The sequence below is a fragment of the Nuphar pumila genome, chromosome 17 (genome assembly GCF_984573655.1).
Source record: "Nuphar pumila chromosome 17, dmNupPumi1.hap1.1, whole genome shotgun sequence".
In the NCBI taxonomy this organism is placed as follows: Eukaryota; Viridiplantae; Streptophyta; class Magnoliopsida; order Nymphaeales; family Nymphaeaceae; genus Nuphar; species Nuphar pumila.
In genome coordinates this window covers 78,339,600-78,361,849 of record NC_143265.1, presented here as the reverse complement: position 1 = coordinate 78,361,849, position 22,250 = coordinate 78,339,600, and the positions used below count along the sequence as shown (strand labels likewise).

At 38.7% G+C, this 22,250-nt stretch overlaps 1 protein-coding gene across 1 annotated transcript; it reads left to right on the top strand.

Moving 5' to 3' along the window:
- The first annotated feature begins 5,916 nt into the window (after positions 1–5,916).
- LOC149812357 (brassinosteroid-related acyltransferase 1-like) lies at positions 5,917–21,550 on the top strand. The gene is made up of 4 exons (XM_089993034.1): positions 5,917–6,354; positions 7,016–7,474; positions 18,903–18,986; positions 21,056–21,550. The coding sequence occupies exons 1-4, from the start codon at positions 5,917–5,919 to the stop codon at positions 21,548–21,550; spliced, it is 1,476 nt and encodes a 491-aa protein (XP_089849160.1).
- Positions 21,551–22,250: the final 700 nt, after the last annotated feature.

The window sequence follows — 22,250 nt, the reverse complement described above, 5'->3', positions numbered from 1 at the left end:
GGAAAAATCTAAAGGAGAAAACAACTACCCACGAAAACAAAGATTTTACATGTTTTGATGAAAAGTTCTTACTTCCACTATCGGACTGAATTTTCTTCTTTATTGATTGGTAAGGATGCCTCTCTAAATACAATGAGTCTTTCTTCTTTATTGATTGGGAAGGATGTCTCTCTAAATATAAGCAGTCTACTAATTTTACAAGGAGTAAATTATGTAACTATTAAAAAAAAATCGCCTCAGGGCCTGACGCTCTTGGAACACCTCCCTCCCGTTTTGGGTAAGAACATCCAACAGTTATGACTTGGATGACTTTGGCTGAACTGACCAGGTTTGGTGAGGTTGGTAAAATTCACTGGTACAAACCAGTGTTGTGAGAGGCGTACGCCTCAGTACCTGAAGCGTACGCCTCAGAGGCGAGGCGCACGCTCAAGGTACTGAGGCGTGCTGTGGTGCGCAAATTGCCCCTCATCAACCTCCGGAACCCCTCCTTCATCCCCAAGTCTTCCTCCTCCGCCCGATTCATCGGCTGTGCTAACCCCAAGTGCCGGTGGATCCACCGCCATGTGCCGGCCAACTGCTCCTCCGCCGCTCCCTGCCTCCCCTCCTACCGCTTCACTTCCAAACCAGTTGTGAGAGGCGTACGCCTCAGAGGCGAAGCGCAGGCTCAACGCCTCGCTTCGCCTCATCGCATTTAACAACCTTGGTACAAACTTGCTTGGCAAAAAAAAAAAAGAAACGGAAAAATCATGAAAATTTGGAGTTGGCTGCAACTTAGCTTAGCCAACTTATGTCACTCAAGATATTGGTTGGTGCAACCCTTTACTGATTGCTTTGCATGTTATCATTGAAGAGAATACTGAAATCTGATTTAGTAAAATGTACCTAGCTTTCATAATTAGTTTGAAGAAGATAAAAGAAAGTATTGAATAAACATTTGTAGGATGGTTTATCCTGGCTATATAAGGTAGAAAGGATCTGGATCGATAGTCCAAAAGTTAGCTTATGTAAACCACATGGACTCACCCCAAAGGGGTTAGCGGGCCTCGGCTGTCAGAGGGGTAGTTGTGTTATTAATACATATTAGTTTTTTTTTTATATTTATACATTTTACCATTTTTATTTTATTTTTAAAGATTTTCATACATATTTTTGAAATTAAAAATGCCGATATTAGTGAACTCGAGGTTGCGGCATTTGGATTTGACTGCAAAGTTCAATTTTTTTTTTTCAAAAATGGGATACCAGGACACATAATTTGTTATTTTTAAATCAATAAAAAAATATTTTAAAATATTTTAACATAAAAAATAACTTTTATTGAAATAAATTAAAATATAATAAAATATTATTTAAAAAGTTTTAAACTAATTCTACATGTGTATCCATATGCATAAGTGAGTATCCATGTCGGTGTGTGTCCGAGCATGTCTGCTCATGTCACCAGGCACAAAACATCCGAAACGGCGTGTCCTTGTGACATAGGTGCTCACTTAGGCATAAGGATCTTCTTCTTGGTAACAAGAAGATAAAAAGTAGACAAAAGAGAATAGAATTTAATAGGGAAAATTTCATTTAGGTGTCAACCTTTTGCCTTTAATTTTAAAATCGGGCTTAGCTTTTATGAAATTTCAGTATGGGTTATACTTTTGGTGTACCCCTTCTAACAGAGACCTTGCGCCATCTATGACTAGGGATGGCAGTGGACCGGGGCGGGGGCAAGGGACAAGGTCTCCACACCCTGCCCCGTCTCAAAATCTTTCCCTCCATCCCTGCACGGGTTTTGATTTTAACTTTCATCCCCGCCTCCATCCTTGTTTTATGTCCGCTATCTCTGGTCTAAATGGGGTGAGTCTGAGCGGAACCCCATTTTCCCTTGATCCACTGCCATCCCTAAAGAAGGGGTGGGGCAGGGCAAGGCGGAGATCGGGGACAGGATGGGCAGGGAAAGCATAAGTCTATCCTCGGGTTTTGATTTTAACCAGGGGCGTAGCTAGGATTCATGTGAGGTGGGGGGGCAAACAGGGGTGTAGCAAAAAAAATTTATTTGTGCGATAGTCGGGGGTTCGGGTGCAGCGCCCCTGAATTTTTTTTTTGAGATAAAATAAAAAATGGCTACAATTATTAATAAAAATCTATTTCATATGGACAAATCAAACTATTTGCTGCAGTCAGGGCTGGGCTGGGATACAAAAATGGATAAAAATCTATTTCATATGGAATCAGGACTGGGCTTTTAAAAAAAAAATTTAACTGTTTGGGAAGGCAGGACTGGGCTACAGCCCAGTCCTGCCCCCCCCCCCCCTAGCTACGCCTTTGATTTTAACCTTCATCTCTGCCTCCATTCCTGTTTCATGTCCTTCATCCCCGGTCCAAACAGGGGGAGATGGGGTGCCCAGTCCCACTGCCATTGACTTTGCAAAACGTAGCTTTTTTTTTCAAAATTAAAAATACTCATTTATCCTTGTAGAAAAGAAAAGCTAAATAGTTTGACTGTTAACCATGAAAGTCATTATTGTAATTTGACTTGTGACTTAACTTGAGTTAAAGTTTAAAGCCTTAAAGGGCAATAATAAATGTAGGCCATTGTTTGGCAGTTTCTATGAAAACAGAGGCCCATATCTAGGATTTAAGAAAGGTGAGTCTAATTTTTAAAATTATGAGCAAAAGATTGGCTGTAAATGGAATTCACCAATTTAATGATATTAGAGAACGTTTCACCTATAACGGGGATTATAAAATAAAGGGGTTGCTTCTCTTTCTATTCTTTTTAAACTACATAAGAAGATACAGTGATAAATATTTGTGTTTTAAAAGAATGTGAAAAAACAGAATATTTGCCTGCCATTTAAGATGGTAAATATCGAGTGAAAATTATTTTTCATGGTAAATATTTGTTTTCTTTTTTAAATTTTTTTTGCCTATATTTTGCTGATAAAAATTTTAAAAATCCAATTTCTCACAAAAAATTTTTTGATGTTAAAAGTTATTTTTTCCCTTTTAAACTTTTGACACTATGACACACATATTAAACAAACAGCCCACAGCAATATATGCAGGCAAGGAGCATATTTGCATGATCATATATCAACCATCTGGAAGTTCACCGACCATTATAAAATATGTTTATTGCAGTAACTGTCCTATAACTAGGCCTCTGCAAATCTCAGCACCTAGAGTTCATAACCAGCTGTAGTTTTATTTTTCTTTAAAAAATATTGTTAGTTTTGTATCAGAGGCCAAGTTAAGCTGGTTATGCGTGCCATACTTAGTCGCTTTCCCAACAGTGTAAACCTGTGGCACACCCCTTGCACCCAAGTAGTCGTTGCTTTGGCACCATCAAAGGACCCAATGTCCTTTGCCTTTGCCTTTCTTATATGCAAGGGCTGATGCCCATGGGAATGGAATCCTGACCACTCGTCTAGCAGCCAAGGCTCCCTCCCACCCGGCCAAACCCCTTAGGGCTAAAATATATTGGTAGTTAGTGCTTAATAGTTATATTTTTCTCAACTAAGGGTTGAGGGGTAAGCCCTCGCCCGAATCCCTCTGCCACATGGGGCTTAAGAGATATCTGGTAGGGGTCTGCCTAACCCTAGCTTGCCTTTCAAAAAAAACTCTCTCTCTCTCTCTTTCTCTCTCAAGGTGAATAGAAGGTCAACTGATCAATTGAGCTGCCCAAAACTGTGTCCCAAAAGCTTTTCCACCCCATCCTGACCTAATGGGTCAAGCTAACCAGGCTTTGGTTTAATGGGTCAGGTAAGTCCAAGAATGTTTGCAAACATAAGCAAGGGGCGGTTAATTGGGCCTTCATCCAAGAACAGTTGATGGGATCCTGCACGTCATTAAATATTGGCATGGCGTGCAGGTTGGACACTGTCATCTGCTCTTCATACAGATAGACCAAATCTTCTGAGCTAAACTAGCCATGAGTGACAACCAAAGTTTGGCACCGTTTCTTTAGATTATTGGATTGGGGGACCAAACTTGTAATGTGGTCTAACTTTATGGGAACACCCCTGACTTTACATCCCCTTATTTTGGCTATTCTTGTGTCCTCTTTTGGCAGCCTCATGTTTATGCCCAACGAACACCCTCCAAATATGGTCAAGAATAAATGCAGGTTCCCTTTCATATCTTCGAGTCCAAACATAATTCTATCATGTAGCTAAAAATATTTGGTGAGAACACACACAAGATTAAGGACCACAGGAAAATGAAAAATAGTCTACGACAACATACATGTTTTCGGTTTGGTTGTCACCTTCATAGATAGCAAAACTCGTTATTCAAGGCCATTCACTTACTGAAACTGCTTTTTCCTTTTTCATATTTTCCACTACTGATAAAATTTTACAAAAGTTTTTTTCATTCACATCTCCTTGTTGGCGAAAATTATATGATTAGCTTTCACTTAATTTGCCAGCTCAATGGCTGTTTTGTCACATCTTCACTATGATTGACAAGTTATGGAAGCAACATAATTTGTCATTTCCTTAAAGATGGTTCAAATTAGCTTCTTTCAGCTGGGCCTGAGGGAAAATGTTGGCTTGGTAGTGTGAATGCATATTTCTTCCCATTGGGTTAATTTGTCAAACCTTATATCATCTCAAGAAAGGATCCCAACTATGCCAAAATCAGATTTACTTTGAAAGGCTTTCTGGTTTTTGATACCTGAGGGTGTCAACAAGGCCAAATTCATGGACCCCAATGCTTATACTTGTTTGAGTAATTGTCAATACACGTATATCAGGTCCCCAACCATACCATAAATGATTCTACCTTCATCTTTCAAGTTATGTTTATCGTCGTACAGAGAGGAAGGCTACACTGGCAGCGCCACTATTTAGAAGCACTTTTCTTATTAGGGGTGCTAGTTGTAGATATTTATTGTACTGGTCAGAAAAACATAACTAGCAGTAATAACAGTTTTGACAATATAAGTAAGAGAAGGGACCTACTTTGTTAAACCTTGTTCTTTTCTTGGTGCTTCATGGGAAATTGAAGATTCAACATAATATTTTATTGATGCTTCATGGAAAATAAAGATTAAAAATCCCAACATGAGTGTAGAAGCAGATTTCTTGTTAGGCTAAACAGATGACAGAAAAAAGGCTGCTATTCTTGGTGCACCATAAAAGAATACAAAAAAGGCTAGCAGAGAGGAAAATAAGAGAAATTTAAAGACAGGTGACGCTGACTGCTCCCTAATATGCTCTTCCAGTTTTGAAAAACAATAGCAAGCCCTCAGAACCCCATAAAACTCAGCTCCAATTTGTGAACAATCAAGCCGACACCCTCACTAAAGAGAACAAAAGCAGCCAATTCAGGTGCGAGATAATGGAAACCATTCAAAGACACGAAGCATGTTCACCACCCTGCCTGCCTTTACAAAACAACAAAATGAGTAAAATAACCACCCATTCTTTGACGCAATCATAGTGGTCCTTAGGTTTTACAGTAATTTATAAAATTAAAAGAACAAAAAGAATCAGATGGATATGGTGGCACACGAAAAGCCAAACCTCAAGTTCCATCTTCTCATGTTGCCAGTTGTGCATAATGTGATATTTTTGGATTAAAAGTTACGTGTAATGATCTTCTGTCAAAGGCTTATTCTTCAAACTCATAAGTCAGGAAATCATTTTGAAAAATCATTTTTCCAGGAAAAAATAATTTTCGGCTGTTGCAAGTTGCCAACTGTAAAGTTGTGTAAAGAAAAAGAATAACCAATATCGCTTTATGGTTATACTTCCCAGACCAATAATACATTGAACTCTTCTTGTTACACTCCCACTCTGAATTGATCAAAGCAACAAAAGAAGGTAAGAAAGAAAGAAAGAAAAAAAAGAATTTTCGTATATGTAATATAGGGCGGCCTCTGCTAGTGAGATATTCCAATCATTAGTTTCTGCCATAGACATGGCTGAGGTTAAAGAAAGCTTCATGGTTACCTTGGGAGACGAAATAACCATACAGCCTTGCCAAGAAACTACCAGAAAAGTACTTGGATTGTCTGGAATTGATAGGATATGTCCTTCCATCATATACACCGTTTTCTTTTACAAAGCTTGCAAGGGGGAGCCCATTGACAAGGATCACACAGAAAGGCTCGAAAAGTCTCTAGAAAAGGTGTTGGTTTCTTGGTATCCTGCAGCAGGCAGACTCAAACTCAATGGTGAAACTGGGAAGATTGAGGTTGACTGCAATGGAGCAGGGATCATCATGAAGAGAGCCACCACAGATGCCAAATTTGAACACCTTGGCAACCTCTCTGAGTACAAGGGCTTCTACGACAAGTTGGTCCCTCAAATGCCTACCAACGGGGACGTGTCAGAGAAGCCACTTGTTGATGTTCAGGTTTCACATCATACTGCAAAGAAAACCACTCTATTTGTTGCTTTCGTGCTGCCTTTTGACATTATAAGTTTAGAACAATCCTCATCAATTTCTGGCCCATCCCATAGTAGAAATCAGCTTCAATTTCTAGCTATTTGCTTTAAGTTCTGCATGATCCGAGTCTTATTTGATGTTACGTATCAAACACCAACTGAGACCCTGGTTTTACCTTTTCTTTTGTTCCACCATAAGCAGTGATATTTCTTCAAAGCACATACACGCGCGCGCGCGCGCGAGAGAGAGAGAGAGAGAGAGAGAGAGAGAGAGAGAGAGAGAGAGAGAGAGTCTACTTGCTTGTTTGCAAATGACAAATCTAAAAAGATTGAAAGTAAGCAGAAAACAGAAAGCAGTACCGCATAAAGTCGACTAAAACACAGCTGGGTTTTAGATCTGTAACTTCTAAATTTAACTCAACTTTTAACAAAGAATCAGTTTATATTTTGTTGGTTTTTCCTTTAGATGATGTTTGGATATGCCTGCTTATCCACATAAACAGGAAGGTGGGATGATCTATTATGGATCAAGATGCAATTTCCCTGTTTATCAGGATAAATGGGTGCACCCAAGCGCCACAATAGAGAAGCTCATAATTCCATAGAGGTGAAATGTGATGTTGGTGCAGGTGACAAGATTTGCATGTGGAGGATACTGCATAGGTTTTGGGTTCTGCCACGCTCTGTTCGATGGGTTTGGAGCGTTCAGTTTCCTAGCTTCTTGGGCTCAAATTTCCAGTGGAAAAGATGTGAGTGAGCTCATGGAGCCAAACCATTCTAGGGGGAGACTCGCGCAGGCCCGAACTTCATCTCAGTCAGGAACAGCAGATGGATCAATTTACAGCCACACCCACGTCTCTACTATAAGAGATCTTTGCCTGATACCCATGAAATGGAAAGCATCAGATGATAGCAATTGGGAGACTTCTCTCTCACAAATTGCAGAACTGAACTCTGCTAGTGGAATTCAGTTGGTCACTCTGTGTGTGAAGAAAGAAGGCATAGTGAATATGAAGAAAGCAGCAGTTGAAAGAGGTGGCCTCTCTGTATGCTCGGATTTTGATGTGCTCGCTGCCAAAGTTTGGAAGGTAAGTTTGGAATTTTTACCATTCTATTATTGTATAAGAAGCAATAATACTTACTACTTAGTTGTAGAAGAATTTGTGCTTGCATGCTGTTGCTTACTTTGGTTTGCTGATTCCCATCATATTAATTGCACCACTAGGCTAACTGTTCATGCTTCATGTACACACTGGCTATTACTCATGTCAATCATTAAATAGGAATTAACATGAATGCATTCTATGTGTAAATACTTGGCCATGAAAAATTACAAATACATGTACATAACAAAGACACCCACATGCACACACATGCGCGCATGCACAAATATACACAAACAAAGATTTCTGTGCACATTCCCTTTGAATATGCGAGTGCACCCAGCACATAGAGTTTATACACACTACAGGCAGCTCTTTCTATCTTGTATTTTTGTAATATTGATGGAGAAAAATTAATTTTATCAAAAGAAAAACAGATTTTTTTCCTTTTAAAAGCATCCGAGTTGAAGGATATCGTGAATTCGATACCCAGGTTGTGCATCCTACACCACAACACCGAAGTTGGAAGTATTGCCACGGGTCACGATGAACCCTAGCTCAGGACTCTTATTGGTGGAGACCTATGTTGGAGTGTGAAACCTAATATAAATCCTTAATTTCCTTGGATCTATGATGGGTAATTTTGTAATTTGATCCAAGACTGCTTATTATATTCAACAATAAGGTAAACTGACTCTTGTATTGTATCTCAATCAATAAAGAAGAAGACTCAGTGCAGTCGTGGATGTAGGCAATTCTTGTTGAACTACCTAAAATCATAGTTCTTCGTATGTGGTTGTTTTCTCCTTTTGTTTTTTTACGTATTTATTTTTTGATCCATCGGTGGTTCGAATAGTTGTTTTGTAACAATTGGTATTAGAGCCTCGGTTTAGAGGAAAGAGTGAGAGTGATAACGGTGGCAGAAGGAAAGGTAAAGATTGATAAGTTCGATGGCAAGGACTTTGATTCTTGAAGATGCAGACCAAAGACTTTGCATCAAAAGAAGTTGCATCCACCTTTTCTTAGAAGCAAGCCAATAAATATACTGAGATCTATTAGATAGATAGACAATAGGAGTTGTTCATTTGACATTAGCCTGAAAATGTCGCATTCAACATAAAAAATGAGAAGACCATGACTAGTCTCTTAAAAGTGCTCTCAAACATGTATGAGAAACCATCAATGTCAAATAAGGTATTTCTAATGCACCGTCTGTTTAATTTGAAGATGGTCGAAGGTGCCTTTGTTGCGAACCATATCAATAAATTTAACATCATTATGAGCCAGTTGAGTTTGATTGATATCAACTTTGAAGATAAGGCTTAGGCATTGATTTTGTTGTCCTCTCTACTAAATTATTAGGATGTGAATGTGACTCTTGTGAGCAATTTTTTTGATTCAAACAAGTTAAAGTTAAATGAATTTTAGGACCTAATTCTAAGTGAAGATATTTTTAGAAGGAAAACAGTTGAATTCTTGGGTTTTGCTTTCAACATTGAATGCAAAAAAAAATAATCAGTAAGGTCAATATCGTGGTAGGTCTAAGTCCACGAGAAATAGTCAATCTAGTCCCTGAAATAAGCAAGAGAGACCCAGTTGCTGAAATTGCAGGAAGAAAGGGCACTTAAAGAGAGGTTTTAGGGTGCTTAAAAAATAATAGAAGCAAAATAAAGAATTTGTCAATACAACAATAGTAGAGGAAGTTCTCGATGCCCTAATCCTAAGTGTTGACAGCTCCATTGAATCCTGGATCTTAGATTTCGAAGAATCCTTTCACTGCACCCCATACAGAGAATGTATGGATAATTATATTGCTAGAAATTTTGGAAAGATTTATCTTTCTGATGATGAACCTTTAGATATTGTGAGAAGGTGTGATGTGTGAATTAAGACTACTAATGGCACCCTGTTATAGTTGCATAACATCAGGCATATTTCAGACTTAAAAAGAAATTTAATCTTTGTGGGATAGCTTGATGATGAAGGGTACATTACAACCTTTGTAAGTGGATCTTGAAAAATTGTTAAAGGCGTTATGATTGTGTCAAGAGTCAATAAGATGAATAATTTTTATACGACTATGGATATGAGAAACGTTGTGACAGTCACTAATTCAACCCTTAATTTGGAAATCAGGTATTATAGACTCACGCATATGAGTGAAAATGGATGAAGATTCTTTCATCAAAGGAGAAATTATTTGGCTTGAAGTCTGTTGATGTTGGTCTTTGTAAGGACTGTATTTTTAAAAAGCAGAAAATTGTTAGTTTATCGAAGACCAGAAGGACACTAAAGACAAGAAAACTGGAGCTTGTGCATACAAACGTATGGGGTCTTGCTCTTGTACCGTCCATTGGAGGCTCACTATTATGTTTTAATGACTCTACTCTGAAGGTATGAATTTATTTTCTAAAAAATAAATCTGATGTATTCTCTATTTTTAAGAAGTGAAAAAGTCAAGTTAAAAATGAGTCAGGAATAAAAATAAAGTGTTTGAGGTTTGATAGTAGAAGTAAGTATAATAATAAAAAATTCAAAGAGTTGTGTATTAAGTGAGATTTGACTGGAAAAGACAGTTCCAAAAACCCCACAATAGAATAGAGTTGTTGAACGCGTGAATAGAACCTTGAATAAATGAGCCAGAAGCATAAGGACACATGCTGGATTACCCAAAACATTTTGGGTTGAAGCACTGAGCACAACAACTTGATTAAATGAGGATTTTTTATTTTTTTGGACTTTAAACTACCAAAGAAGGCATGGGCATGCAAAGAGGTAAATCTATCACACTTAAAAGTTTTTTATTGTGTTTCATATATACATGTAGATTATGATGACAGGGATCAGCAAGATCCAAAGTTTAGAAAGTATTTTTTCTTGGATATGATAATGATGAATTTGAATATCGATTCTAGTATGATCAAAATAAGATCATAAGAAAGAGAGATTTTATATTTAATGAAAATATCTTGTATAAAGATAGATCTATTACAGAATCTGACGATGCAGAAAAGGATGAGCAGGTTAAATTAGAGGAGATCTCTAAGTATGATGTAGCAAAGAGAGTTCAGGAGAATCCTGAAAACATTATGCCACCACCAGAACTTTACACTTGGGATGGAGTTGAGAAGATCATCTAGAGCATCTAAACTTACTCAACAATATTCTCCATCTTTGCATTACATATTATTGACCGATGGTGGTGTGCTAGAATATTTTAGTAAAGCAATGCAGGTTAATGATTCTCTCCTGTGAAAGCTAGTCATGGAAGAAGATATGGACTCACTTCATACATCAAACATGGGTTCTAGCTCAACTGTCAAGGGGCAAAAAGTTACTTCATAACAAATGGGTCTATCAAATCAATGAAAAATGTGATGGCAACAAGAGGTATAAAGCTAGGCTGGTTGTGAAAGGTTTTCAACAGAAAGAAGGTATTGACTGCACTAAAATTTATTCTCCTGTCATTAAACTAACTACAATCATGCTTGTCTTGAGTATTGTTGTAGCTGAAAACTTACAGTTAAGTCTGAAAATTGTCTTTCTTCATAGTGATATGAAAGAAGACTTATACATGGTGAAACTAGAAGGGTTCATAGTGCAAGGTAAAGAAGACCTTGTGTTAATGCTAAATAAAAGCATGTATGGCTTGAAGCAAGCCCCAAGACAGTGGTATAAAAAGTTTAACAGATTTATGTATAACCATAATTTTATGATATGTCAAATGGATCATTATTGTTACCTTAAGAGATTTTATGATTGCTATATTATTTTGCTCTTGTGTGTAGATGATATGCTCATTGCATGATCTAACATTCAAGAAATCAACAAGTTGAAGCAGCAATTATCAAAGGAGTTTACAATGAAGGATTTGTGAGCTGCAAAGAACATACTTGGGATGATGAGAATTCTTCAAGATTGAGAAGTTGGCTCTTTAAAGTTGTCTCAGATAAATTATATTGAAAAGGTATTAAGAAGGTTTCATATGCATGATGCAAAACTTGTAAGTACTCCTTTGACAAGTCATTTTAAATTATCGAAAGAGTAGTCACCCAAGTTAGATGAGAACTATGAGTATATGTCCAAAGTTCCATATGCTTCAACAGTTGGCAACTTGATATATGCTATAGTTTATACCAAGCCAAACATAGCTCAAAAAGTGAGAGTTGTAAGAAGGTACATGGCACATCCGTGGAAGCAACATTGGAAAGTTGTGAAATGGATAATTTGTTACTTGAAAGGTACCACAAACATGACACTTTGTTTTGACAAAGGTGACATGATTTTGCATTTTGTTGATGTAGATTTAGCTGATGATGTTGACAATCATAAAATCACCACAAGTTTTTTTTATACTTTGGGACACACTGCTTTAAGCTAGGTCTCTCAGCTACAGAAGATTATGTCTCTCTACCACTAAAGTTGAATATGTTGATATTACTGAAGCAAGCAAAGAGATGATATGGTTGGAGAACTTTCTGAAAGAGTTTGGTAGAAAGCAAAACAATAATATCATTTTCTATGACGATCAAAGTGTGATTTATTTAGCAAAGAATTCAATATTTTATGCTAGAACGAAGCACATTTAGATGAAGTATCACTTTATTCGTAACTTGTTAGTTGATGGGGCACTGTCACTTGAAAAGATATATGGATCAGAAAACCCTACAGATATGTTGACCAAGTCAGTTACTATAGAGAAGTTGATGTGCACAACCCCGATTGGTCTTCATGGATAATAGTCGGAGGTGTCGCAGTGAGATTCTCGATTGCATGAAGAGAAAAGTTACAAGATGAAGTTACTAAAAGGAAAATCAATCTCCAAGTGAGAGATTGTTGGAGGAGTATGGAGCTTGATATAAATCTCTAATTTATGTGGATCCACAGAGGGTAGTTCAATAATTGTATCGAAGTCTCCTTATTATATTCAACAATAGTAGTAGAGTCCATGTAAAACTCATAGACTTCTTCTATTTAAAGGAGGTGATCCAGCTCTTGTATTATATCTCAGTCAATAAAAAAGAAGGCGCAGTACAATCGTGGTGCAGATAATTTTGTCGAACCACATAAAATTGGTTCTTCATGTGTGGCTATTTTCTCCTTTTGCTTTTTTCGTGTTTATCTATTTGATCCCATTGTAGTTCGAAGAGTCATTTCCCAACAACCTACACTAGCTAGGGTCGGTTGCGTTCACACACATACAAAAACACTTACATGAAAAAGTGCATGCATGTTCACACACAGGAGCAATTACCAATATATCATAGGTTAGGAATGTAAACGGTTTCGATTGAGGACAGATTTAGCTGATACCAAATCTGACTAATCAGATAATGGCTAATTGGAATTGGATTTAGATTGAAAAAATCTAAAACCAAATCCAACAAAATAAATGTAATTGGATTTGGTCATGAAATCCTTATACTGAATATGCATCCGAATACTAATCATATTCAGTTTTCTTAATGGAATCCAACTAATTGGATTTGGAATTGGGTCGGATATTAGATACATCCAATCTATTGGTATCACTAATAGATGAGGCACATGCATGACATGTTAGGTGCACTCATGGGATTCAAAATAGAACTTTTTCTTTTTCTTTTTTTTTGAGGGAAAACAGATCAAAACTTTTAAAGCTTTCTCAATTGCGGACTTGGGACAAGCAAAATATGCTCTCTGTTGTTACACAGATTCGCTTGTGCATATAAATGATCAGGGTGGGGGTGGTTTGTGGATGCCACCCCTCCCCCCTATAAGGTGCTCGGCCTGATCATATGGGGTTTATTTATGTAGTGACAAGCGGATGGGAGGATGGAGTACATATCCACTCATCGCTTAAGTCATCCCTATCTTCATACCCCACTTTGGGATTTCATTGATGCTAGTCATTTTGACCAAATCAGTTTCAATATATGTGATCTACATTGTCCATTTAGTGAAGATGAACACTTGAATAACCAAAATTTGACTTGTTTGCAAGATTATTTTTCAATTAAAAAATCAATGGTTGAGAAAACATAAGATTCTGTGATTAAAAAAACATATTTTTCATAACAAAAACAATCCAAGGGCAGACTTTTTTTAATGATGAGGAACCCTCGCCGAAGCGAGGAAAACCCCGAGTGAGGCCTCATGGCCACCCGACTGAATCCAAGGGTAGACTCTTTACTAAATCAACCATGCTGAATTAAAGGTGTCAACGGGTCAGGTTTGGTTCGGGCCCAGGTAGAACCACACTTGGACCAGATTTTTGGGTCCACTATAAGAAAAATCATACCCAGACCTAATAAGAACTACATGAACCAAATCTGGTAAAACCATATTTTTTTATCATTTTTACATTGAAAATTTGTGGGTCTTAATCGAAACTCGTGTCGGGTCCGGGTAAATCAGATTTGTTGACACCTCTATGCTGAATCCATCTATGAGGTCAGACTTTTGTCAAAACAAGTTGCATTAATAAGATTCATAGGGCTATGAAGATGGCGGATGACATAGGAGATGAGTGGAACCAAATTGGGGAGGATGGGTATCTAAATTGATTCCATCTCAATAAAGTCCTCTCTCTCATAGAGGGTGAACTGTAAACCCCCTACGGCGAAGTCGCCGGAAGGGATAAACAACAACAACTACTACTACGCCTTCATCCCAAAACAATTGGGGTCGGCGATATGAACCAAAAAAGAAAAGCATTCTGGGTCTTCCACATGAATCATTCTCCTCTAATCATTTCTATCCAATGCCATGTCCTCGGTGAGGTTCAAAGCATTCATATCCTTTCCTATCATTTTCATTCATGTCTTCCTAGGCCTACCCGACCTCTTTTAACTAATATATTTTCCCATTTCTCCATCCGTCTAACTGGAGCATCATTAGGCCTTCGCCGAATATGTCCAAACCACCGTAAATGACTCTCTCTCATCTTATTTTCAATGGGTGCAATGCCTACCTTCTTACGTATCTTCTCCTTCCAAATCTTATCTTTTAATGTATTTCCACACATCCATCTCAGCATACGCATCTCAGCTACACTCATTTTTTGAATATGATGTCTCTTGGCAGCCCAACATTCCGTACCAATTAGTAAAGTGGGCCTAATAGTTATCCTATAAAACTTTTCCTTCAACCGCAATGGCATTCTATGATCGCACAACACTCCAGTTGCACTTTTCCATTTCATCCACCCAACCTTTATCCTATGATTTACATCTCCATCAATTTCTCCATACTTTTGAATGATAGATCCCAAATATTTGAAACAATCATCCACCGGTATTTCTTTCTCACCAAGCTTCACTAAACTCCCATCACTACTTCGTTGCTTACTAAACTGACATTCCATGTATTATGTCTTACTCTTACTCAACTTAAAACCTCTTTCTTCCAATGTTTGTCTCCATAATTCTAACTTAGCATTAACCCCAGCTCTAGACTCATCAATCAAAACAATATCATCAGCAAACAACATACACCATGGCACATTTTCTTGAATTGATCTTGTAAGCTCCTCCATCACTATAGCAAATAGGAAAAGGCTTAATGCAGATCCTTGATGTAACCCCACCGTTATAGGAAAATTGGTTGTCACCCCTCCACAAGTGCGGACATTGGTTACTACTCCTTCATACATATCTTTAATTATACTAATGTACTTGAGAGAAACACCTTTTTTCATCATTGTCTACCAGAGAACGTCACTAGGTACTCTATCGTATGCCTTCTCTAAATCAATAAAAACCATATGCAAATCTTTGTTCCTCTCTCTATTTCTCTCAATAAGTTGTGTAAGAAGATGTATAGCTTCCATAGTTGATCTTCCAGGCATAAAACCAAATTGATTCTCTGATATCATGACAACCTTCCTCAACCTAGACTCAATCACCCTCTCCCAAAGTTTCATAGTATGACTCATGAGTTTTATACCACGATAGTTTGTGCAATCTTGTATATCACCCTTATTCTTATATAGAGGCACCAAAGTATTCTTCTTCCACTCATTAGGCATCTTATTTGTCCGCCAAATCTTGTTAAAAAAATTTGTCAACCATTCTAAACCTTTCTCTCCCAAGCATTTCCAAGCCTCGATAGGTATACCATCTAGACCAACTGTCCTTCTTGATTTCATTTTCTTCAAAGCCTCTGCAATTTCTTTCTTTTGAATCTTGCGCATGAAGTCATGATCTGCGACGAGGGGATAAACATTCAAAAAAAAGAAGAAGAGGGAAAGGCGGTTCCCCAAAAAACAGGGAACCCCCTTTCCCCGATCTGCGACGAGGAGGGGAGAGGATAAACCTCACCCCCCCCCCCCCCACGATCGGCGGAGGGGTGAGGGTTATCCTCACCCCACCGTGAGGGCTATAAATAACCCTCACAGTGTGCCCCTCCCCCACACTCGAGCAAGAGGAAGAGCGACAGAGGGAGACGGGAGGAAAGGAAGAAAAAAAAGGGGGTTTCAGAGCTTACCAGAATCCGGCACCGGCAGCAAGTGAGTCCTCCCCATTCCCTTCGTCTTCGTTTCCTTTCCTGCTAAGCAACGCAAACCAGTAGCCATGGATGCCGACGAGCATCTGTCAGAAAAAAATAAATAAAAAGATATTACAGAGAGAGAGAGGGTCGGTCGGCAGACCGACATCGGTGCTGATCCCCTATAGCAGGGTGAGTCGGCCGACAGTCGGCCCAGACCCGGTGGGTACAGAGCGGGGGTCAGCCGGTGGTCGGCCCCTCTCTGTTTAAGAGGAAGGCGGAAAGGAGAGGGGGCAATTCCCTTTTTCCTCTTTCTGTTAGGTTTTATCAGGGGGACCGGGTCAGTCCGGGTGTGACCCAGACTGAACTAGGTCGGTCTAGGTGTGACCCAGACTGACGGGTTCGGTTTAGGTCATGCTCAGACTGGGTCGCAAAAAAAAAAAACTTGGTTCGATCTGGGTTCAACCCAGACCAAACCGAGTCGGTCTATGTCTGACCCAGACCAGACCGAGTCGGTTTGGGTCCGGGTCGAACCAGAACCCGAATCTGGGTCATGAAGAAAGAAAAAAATATGTGTGTTGATTCAACCGATTCGGGTCAAACCGGTTCATGTCAAATCAGGTTTGAGCTAAACCGATTGGATCAACCCGAGTCAAACTAAACCGGTTTGGGTTTAACTGGATCTGGGTTCTCAGTTTGGGTCTATTTTGATCTGGACCTGTTTGGGATCCAGACTGATTGTTCTGGATCTGATTGTATCAGTCCTGGATTCATGTCAGAACCGAGTCTAGATCAGACTATTCTAGATCCAATTAGACTATTTTGGATCCAGATAAAATGTTCTAGATCCAGTCAAGCTATTCTGGATCCAGTCAGTATATTCTAGATCCAGTCAAACCATTCTGGATCGAGTCAGATTGTTCTGGATCTAGATAAGTAATGGATCTTGATCCAAGCATATAGGATTGAATCCAGATCAGAAATGGATCCGGTTTGGATCTTAAGATAGTCTCAAATTGTATTGAAATCTGAGATCATAATACCCTTTTGGGTACCCGAGATCTATTTTGGTAAAATGGACATAACTTTGCACTCCGAACTCAGAATCAAGTGAGGTTTGGTGCATTAGACTCGCATCGCAGAAAAGAATCTATAGTCTATGAAATTCAGTCAAATTAGTGATGTAGAAATTAATGATTCATGATTAAATTTAAAAAAGGGTATTTTAGTAATTTAGTAATAACGTATGAAGTTTTGTGCATTAATATAAAGATATTGTGTAACCAGATCATATTGTTAGAGCTTCGTGAGGTTTGATTTGAGAAAAAGCATAGATTCACCGTTAAGGTAAGGGATATTATAAGTAATTTTAAAAATGAATAAACATTTTACATTGTAAGTTATTGTGATTTTGTGTATCAATATGAGTAGCACAATAGCTTTCAAGTGATACCATGACATGCATAAAAAAATTATCATGCTTGACATTATGAGTTGATTTTATATATGTGGTTGTGATATCCATGTTAATTGTGGTGTGTCCTACATGACTGAATGAGATTGTATTTATGATTACATATCTAAATATTCATTAATATCATGCATTGTGATGAGAGTATGTTAGATTGGAGTCCCATATAGTCTATTCATGTTGTATGAATAGATGTGTTGAGATCAGCATGCATAACCCTTTACACTACAAAAAAATCGTGGATTAGCGACGAACGCTATCCATCGCTAAATTGTTTAGCGACGGATTAGCAATGGATAGCGTCCATCACAAATTTTTGATCACTAATTAGCGACAGAACTTATCATTCGCTACTTTTGTCTCTAATTTATGACAGATTAGCGACGGACATGATCCATCACGAGTCCATTGCTAAATAAGTATAGATTTGGTTTTGCAATGAATATTATCTGTAACTAATCTGTCGCTAAATTTTTAAAAAAAAAGTTGCTCCCTATTGAGCGGTATTTTGGCAGTAATAGGCCAGACTTGTACCACACCACACAAGTGTTGCACAAGGTCTTAGACCCAAGGGACCCGACCCACCACTATGGGGTCTTTTACACAGAACCGACGCTCTCTCTGGCACCCTCTCGACCTGGTTCCCCGCTTGTCCAGCCCGACACTGCAAAAAAAAGCAAAAGTCGTATCTCATCCATAACAAAAATATGCAAAGAAAACCAAGGAAACACAAGCTTTGCTTAACTTACCCGATCAAAAATCACTCAAAAGAAAAGTTGCATTTCGATAAAAAAGACGTCAGAGATCTGACGAAGATGAAATAGAGTGAGATCAAGCTTTTCTAGAAAATGAGACGACGACAATGAGGATGATGATGATACAACAGAACGTCACAGTAGAAAAGGAGCTAGCATGTGAAGCGCAGCTGCGGATCACCCATTATTCTGGCGAGAGTTCTCTCGTTCGACGGACCTCGACGACCTCAGATTCTGGCCATCACCTGTGAGGCTTCTCGGGGAAGCCAAACAATCTGAAAGAGAAGCATGTCGTCCGGTGCTCAAAAAGTCATTCGATTAAAGCGTCAAACGACGCGCTTCTCTTTCAGATCGTCTGGCTTCCCCAAGAAGCCTCGCAGGTGACGACCGAAATCTGAAGTTACCGAGGTTCGCCAGATGGGAGAACTCTCACCGAAATAATGGGTGATCCGTAGTTGCGCTTCACATGCTAGCTCCTTTTCTACTGTGATGTCCAGTTGTATCATCATCATCATTGTCCTCGTTGTCATCATCTCCTTTTTCATAAAAGCTTGATCTCACTCTATTTCGTCTTCGTTAGATCTCCAGCGTCTTTTTATCAAAATGCAGCTTTGCTTTTGAGTGATTTTTTCTCAGGTAAGTTAAGCAGAGCTTGTGTTTCCTTGGTTTTCTTTGTATATTTTCGTTATGTATGAGATCTGACTTTTGCTTTTCTTTGCAGTGGCGGGTCGGGCTGGACAAGCGGGGAACCAAGTTGAGAGGGCGCCGGAGAGTGTGCCAGTTCTATGCAGAAGACCCTGTAGTGGTGGGCCGGGCCGCTCGGGTCTAAGACCCTGTGCAATGCCTGTGTGGTACGGTACAAGTCTGGCCTATTGCTACTAGAATACCCTTCGACAGGGAGCAAAAAAAATTTTTATTTTTTATTTTTAATTTAGCGACGAATAATATCTGTCGCAAAACCAAATCTGTACTTATTTAGCAACGAACTCACGATGGATCATGTCCATCGCTAATCTGTCACAAATTAGCGATGAAAGTAGCGACAGATAAGTTCTATCACTAATTAGTGATCAGAAATTTATGATAAACGCTATCCATTGCTAATCCATCGTCAATCCGTCGCTAAATAGTTTAGCGGTGGATAGCGTCAGTCGCTAATCTACGGTTTTATTGTAGTGTAAAGTCATCATGAGATTTAAGAATGTGATTTGTTGTGAAGAGTTCACAACATCACTCATGAGAGAACGAGTGTATGATGAATTTGAGAATATGGTTCAATGGGTTGAACTTAGTTATGATTTAGGGTTTCACTCACACCGAGTTGGGACTCTGGAGAACCAGGGATGGTTGATAACCATCATGGTTAGGATGTAGCATGAATCATACCAAGATTGAGAGCTTGACCTCCCGACTAGCTACCGGTGGGGTTTCCATGATGGTTCACTGCAGTGCCTGGTGGTCCGGGGACCACTGGGAGTGTATGGTTCATTGTCTGGCCAACATGTAGAATTTGGGTGTTCTACGAGGTTGTTACGCCCATAGACGACTATGACCGGTATAGCCGACCTAGTGATAGTTGTTTTAAGAGAGTGTTGAGAAAGTTAATGGAGAAAATTAAAATATACCAATTTGTGTGGTGTGCCGAAAACTAAACTAAGACTAGGGGCTTAGAGTCCACTACAATTGTAAGTTAATAGTTTATTTGCTTATAATTATTCCTTAGTGGGTTGTAGACTCACCCCAAGTTTAATTACAACTGTAGGTTCCAGGCATTAGACCAATCAAAACGTGAGCAACTTCTTCTTCTACAGCAGAGCATTTGGTATATTTCATTTCCTTGTCATTGAATAAAATGTAATTGTTTTTCTTTTGTTATGAATGATGAACATTGTAAAGAAAAAGTTGATTATGGGAATAAAAAAAAAAATAGTCACGTTTTCTCTATGTAAACTTTGAACTCTTCCATCTGGGAAGTAATACCAACCGAACTCGGACTCTTGTGGTCCCAGATCGGGGTGTTACATGAACATACTATGTAAACAATTCAAACTTTCATGTAAATCAAAATTATGGCCTTTTGCAATTTTCCTTTGTCCCATTCCCACATAACTAATCTAAAATGGGTTGCACACTCACCTTCTTGTGTGCTTGTGTAGGTGTTAAATGTCTGTGTGCCGTGCGGTTGGGTTGTTTTGTAAATTCTCAATTGTAGAGAATTCATGGATAGCATCAGCATTTATGAAAACATGTAAAAGTACAATGAGTATAACAATTGTGCTTAAATACCACCAGCACCAGATCAAACCCCACTGGCGCACGGGTGTGTCCATAGCTTTCAGAGGTAGTCCACTTATGGCAGGTTGGTCGTGGTGCTCCACCCGAGATTTTCCTTGCTTCGGCGAGGGTTCCCCGTTATAAAGTGCTTAAATGTATTTGTAAAAGGAATCAAATGTGCATGCTAGTGTTTCCTCTGGCAACTGTATGCAATGGAAATGCAGTGGGACGGTAAATAGTTATACATGTACAAGTAGCAAGAATGTGAAGTGTCAAGAGTCATGGATTGTGGTCATTAATTTTGGATTAATTATGTAAATTCGTGATTAGTACTGTCAGAGCCTATGAAAGGAGTTTAAAAGTCATCACAATGGCTATAGAAGTGTGCACAAGGGTCTCCATCGCTGTACATATTCATTGAAAATGCAGTGGTTCGTATGAAAGAGAGAGGATATTGGAATAAAGAAGAACAGTAGATTTCAAGAGATCTCCACTCTTTTCTCTTTGCTTCTCCTTGTTGAGTTGGATAGATATTCTTCTTCGTCAAGGGCTAGCTTTTCTCCTTATATGTTACTTACAATGCTTAATTGTGCCTTGCAGGCTAGAGTAAAAGCATTTAAGCTACATCCAACCACAAACATCTGCTTGCAGTTCCCTGTGAATGCCAGGAACAGAATCAATCCTCCCCTTGAAAACAACTTCACGGGCAACGCTTTCATACTCGCGTCGATCATGTGCACAGCAACGGATCTCATACAAGAACATCTTCATCACACCATCATAAGAATCCAAATGGCCAAGAATGATATAAATGATGAGTGTGTGAATTCATACTTGGGAGCACTTGAATCCACAGAGAAATTCTTCCCTTCAATGAGAGAGCTCACTATAGTCAGTGACTGGATGAAGTTTTCCTTCGATAAAATTGATTTTGGTGAAGGGGGACCGTGTGCTGTCACCCCATTAGCTACCACCGTGCCTGAAACAGCATACTTGATGCCCAACCTTGAAGAAGAAGAGGGAGTTTTTGTGAGGATGGGGATTGAGGGTCATCACCTCCAAGATTTCATCAATAATTTCAATGACCATTGTTAGTTTTAAAACTGATTTATGATACGTAGCTGTAAACCCTAGTGTGGCTCTCTTTCCTTTTGTTGCACAATGATCGTGTGGTACGTAATTGATCAAAATTTTGAAGGTTCACCTTGGACTCATATTTTCTTTATAGGTATCTTTTCTTATTTTCCTGCTCTATTATGAATTTAAAGTTGTTAGAGAATAGGTCTGGCGTTGGATCAGATCTTACATTGGCTGAAACACAAGAACACACACGGTTTTATGTGGTTTGGCTAAGCATGCCTTCATCCACGGTAATCTCTCTTTGTTCAACATTTTTTTGAGAGAGAAAGGTTTATTTTTAATGCTCATTTGATTACAAGAGTGTATAGGTTTTTTGAACCCTCTCTATTCAGATGATCTTGATTCTCAAGATTACGTATGTTTAGAACTCTCCTTTGAATAGGTTTCTCTTTCTTAGAGTTTCTCTCATTGATGAGGTTCTAGTTCTTAAAGTTGGACTTTTGATTCATCTTGGAGTTGTGATCTATCTTTAAACCATGTAAGCTCACTGGAGGACACCCCCCACGCCCATCTTTGATCATCTTCTTTATCAGAAGTCTGTCTTCCACACCGCATATTTATGTGTGTCCATATTTTTCTAATTTTTTCTCAAAAAATACCATAATTTTCAAAATATCACGACTGTCGTTCTTTGGCATAATGTTTATAACTATAT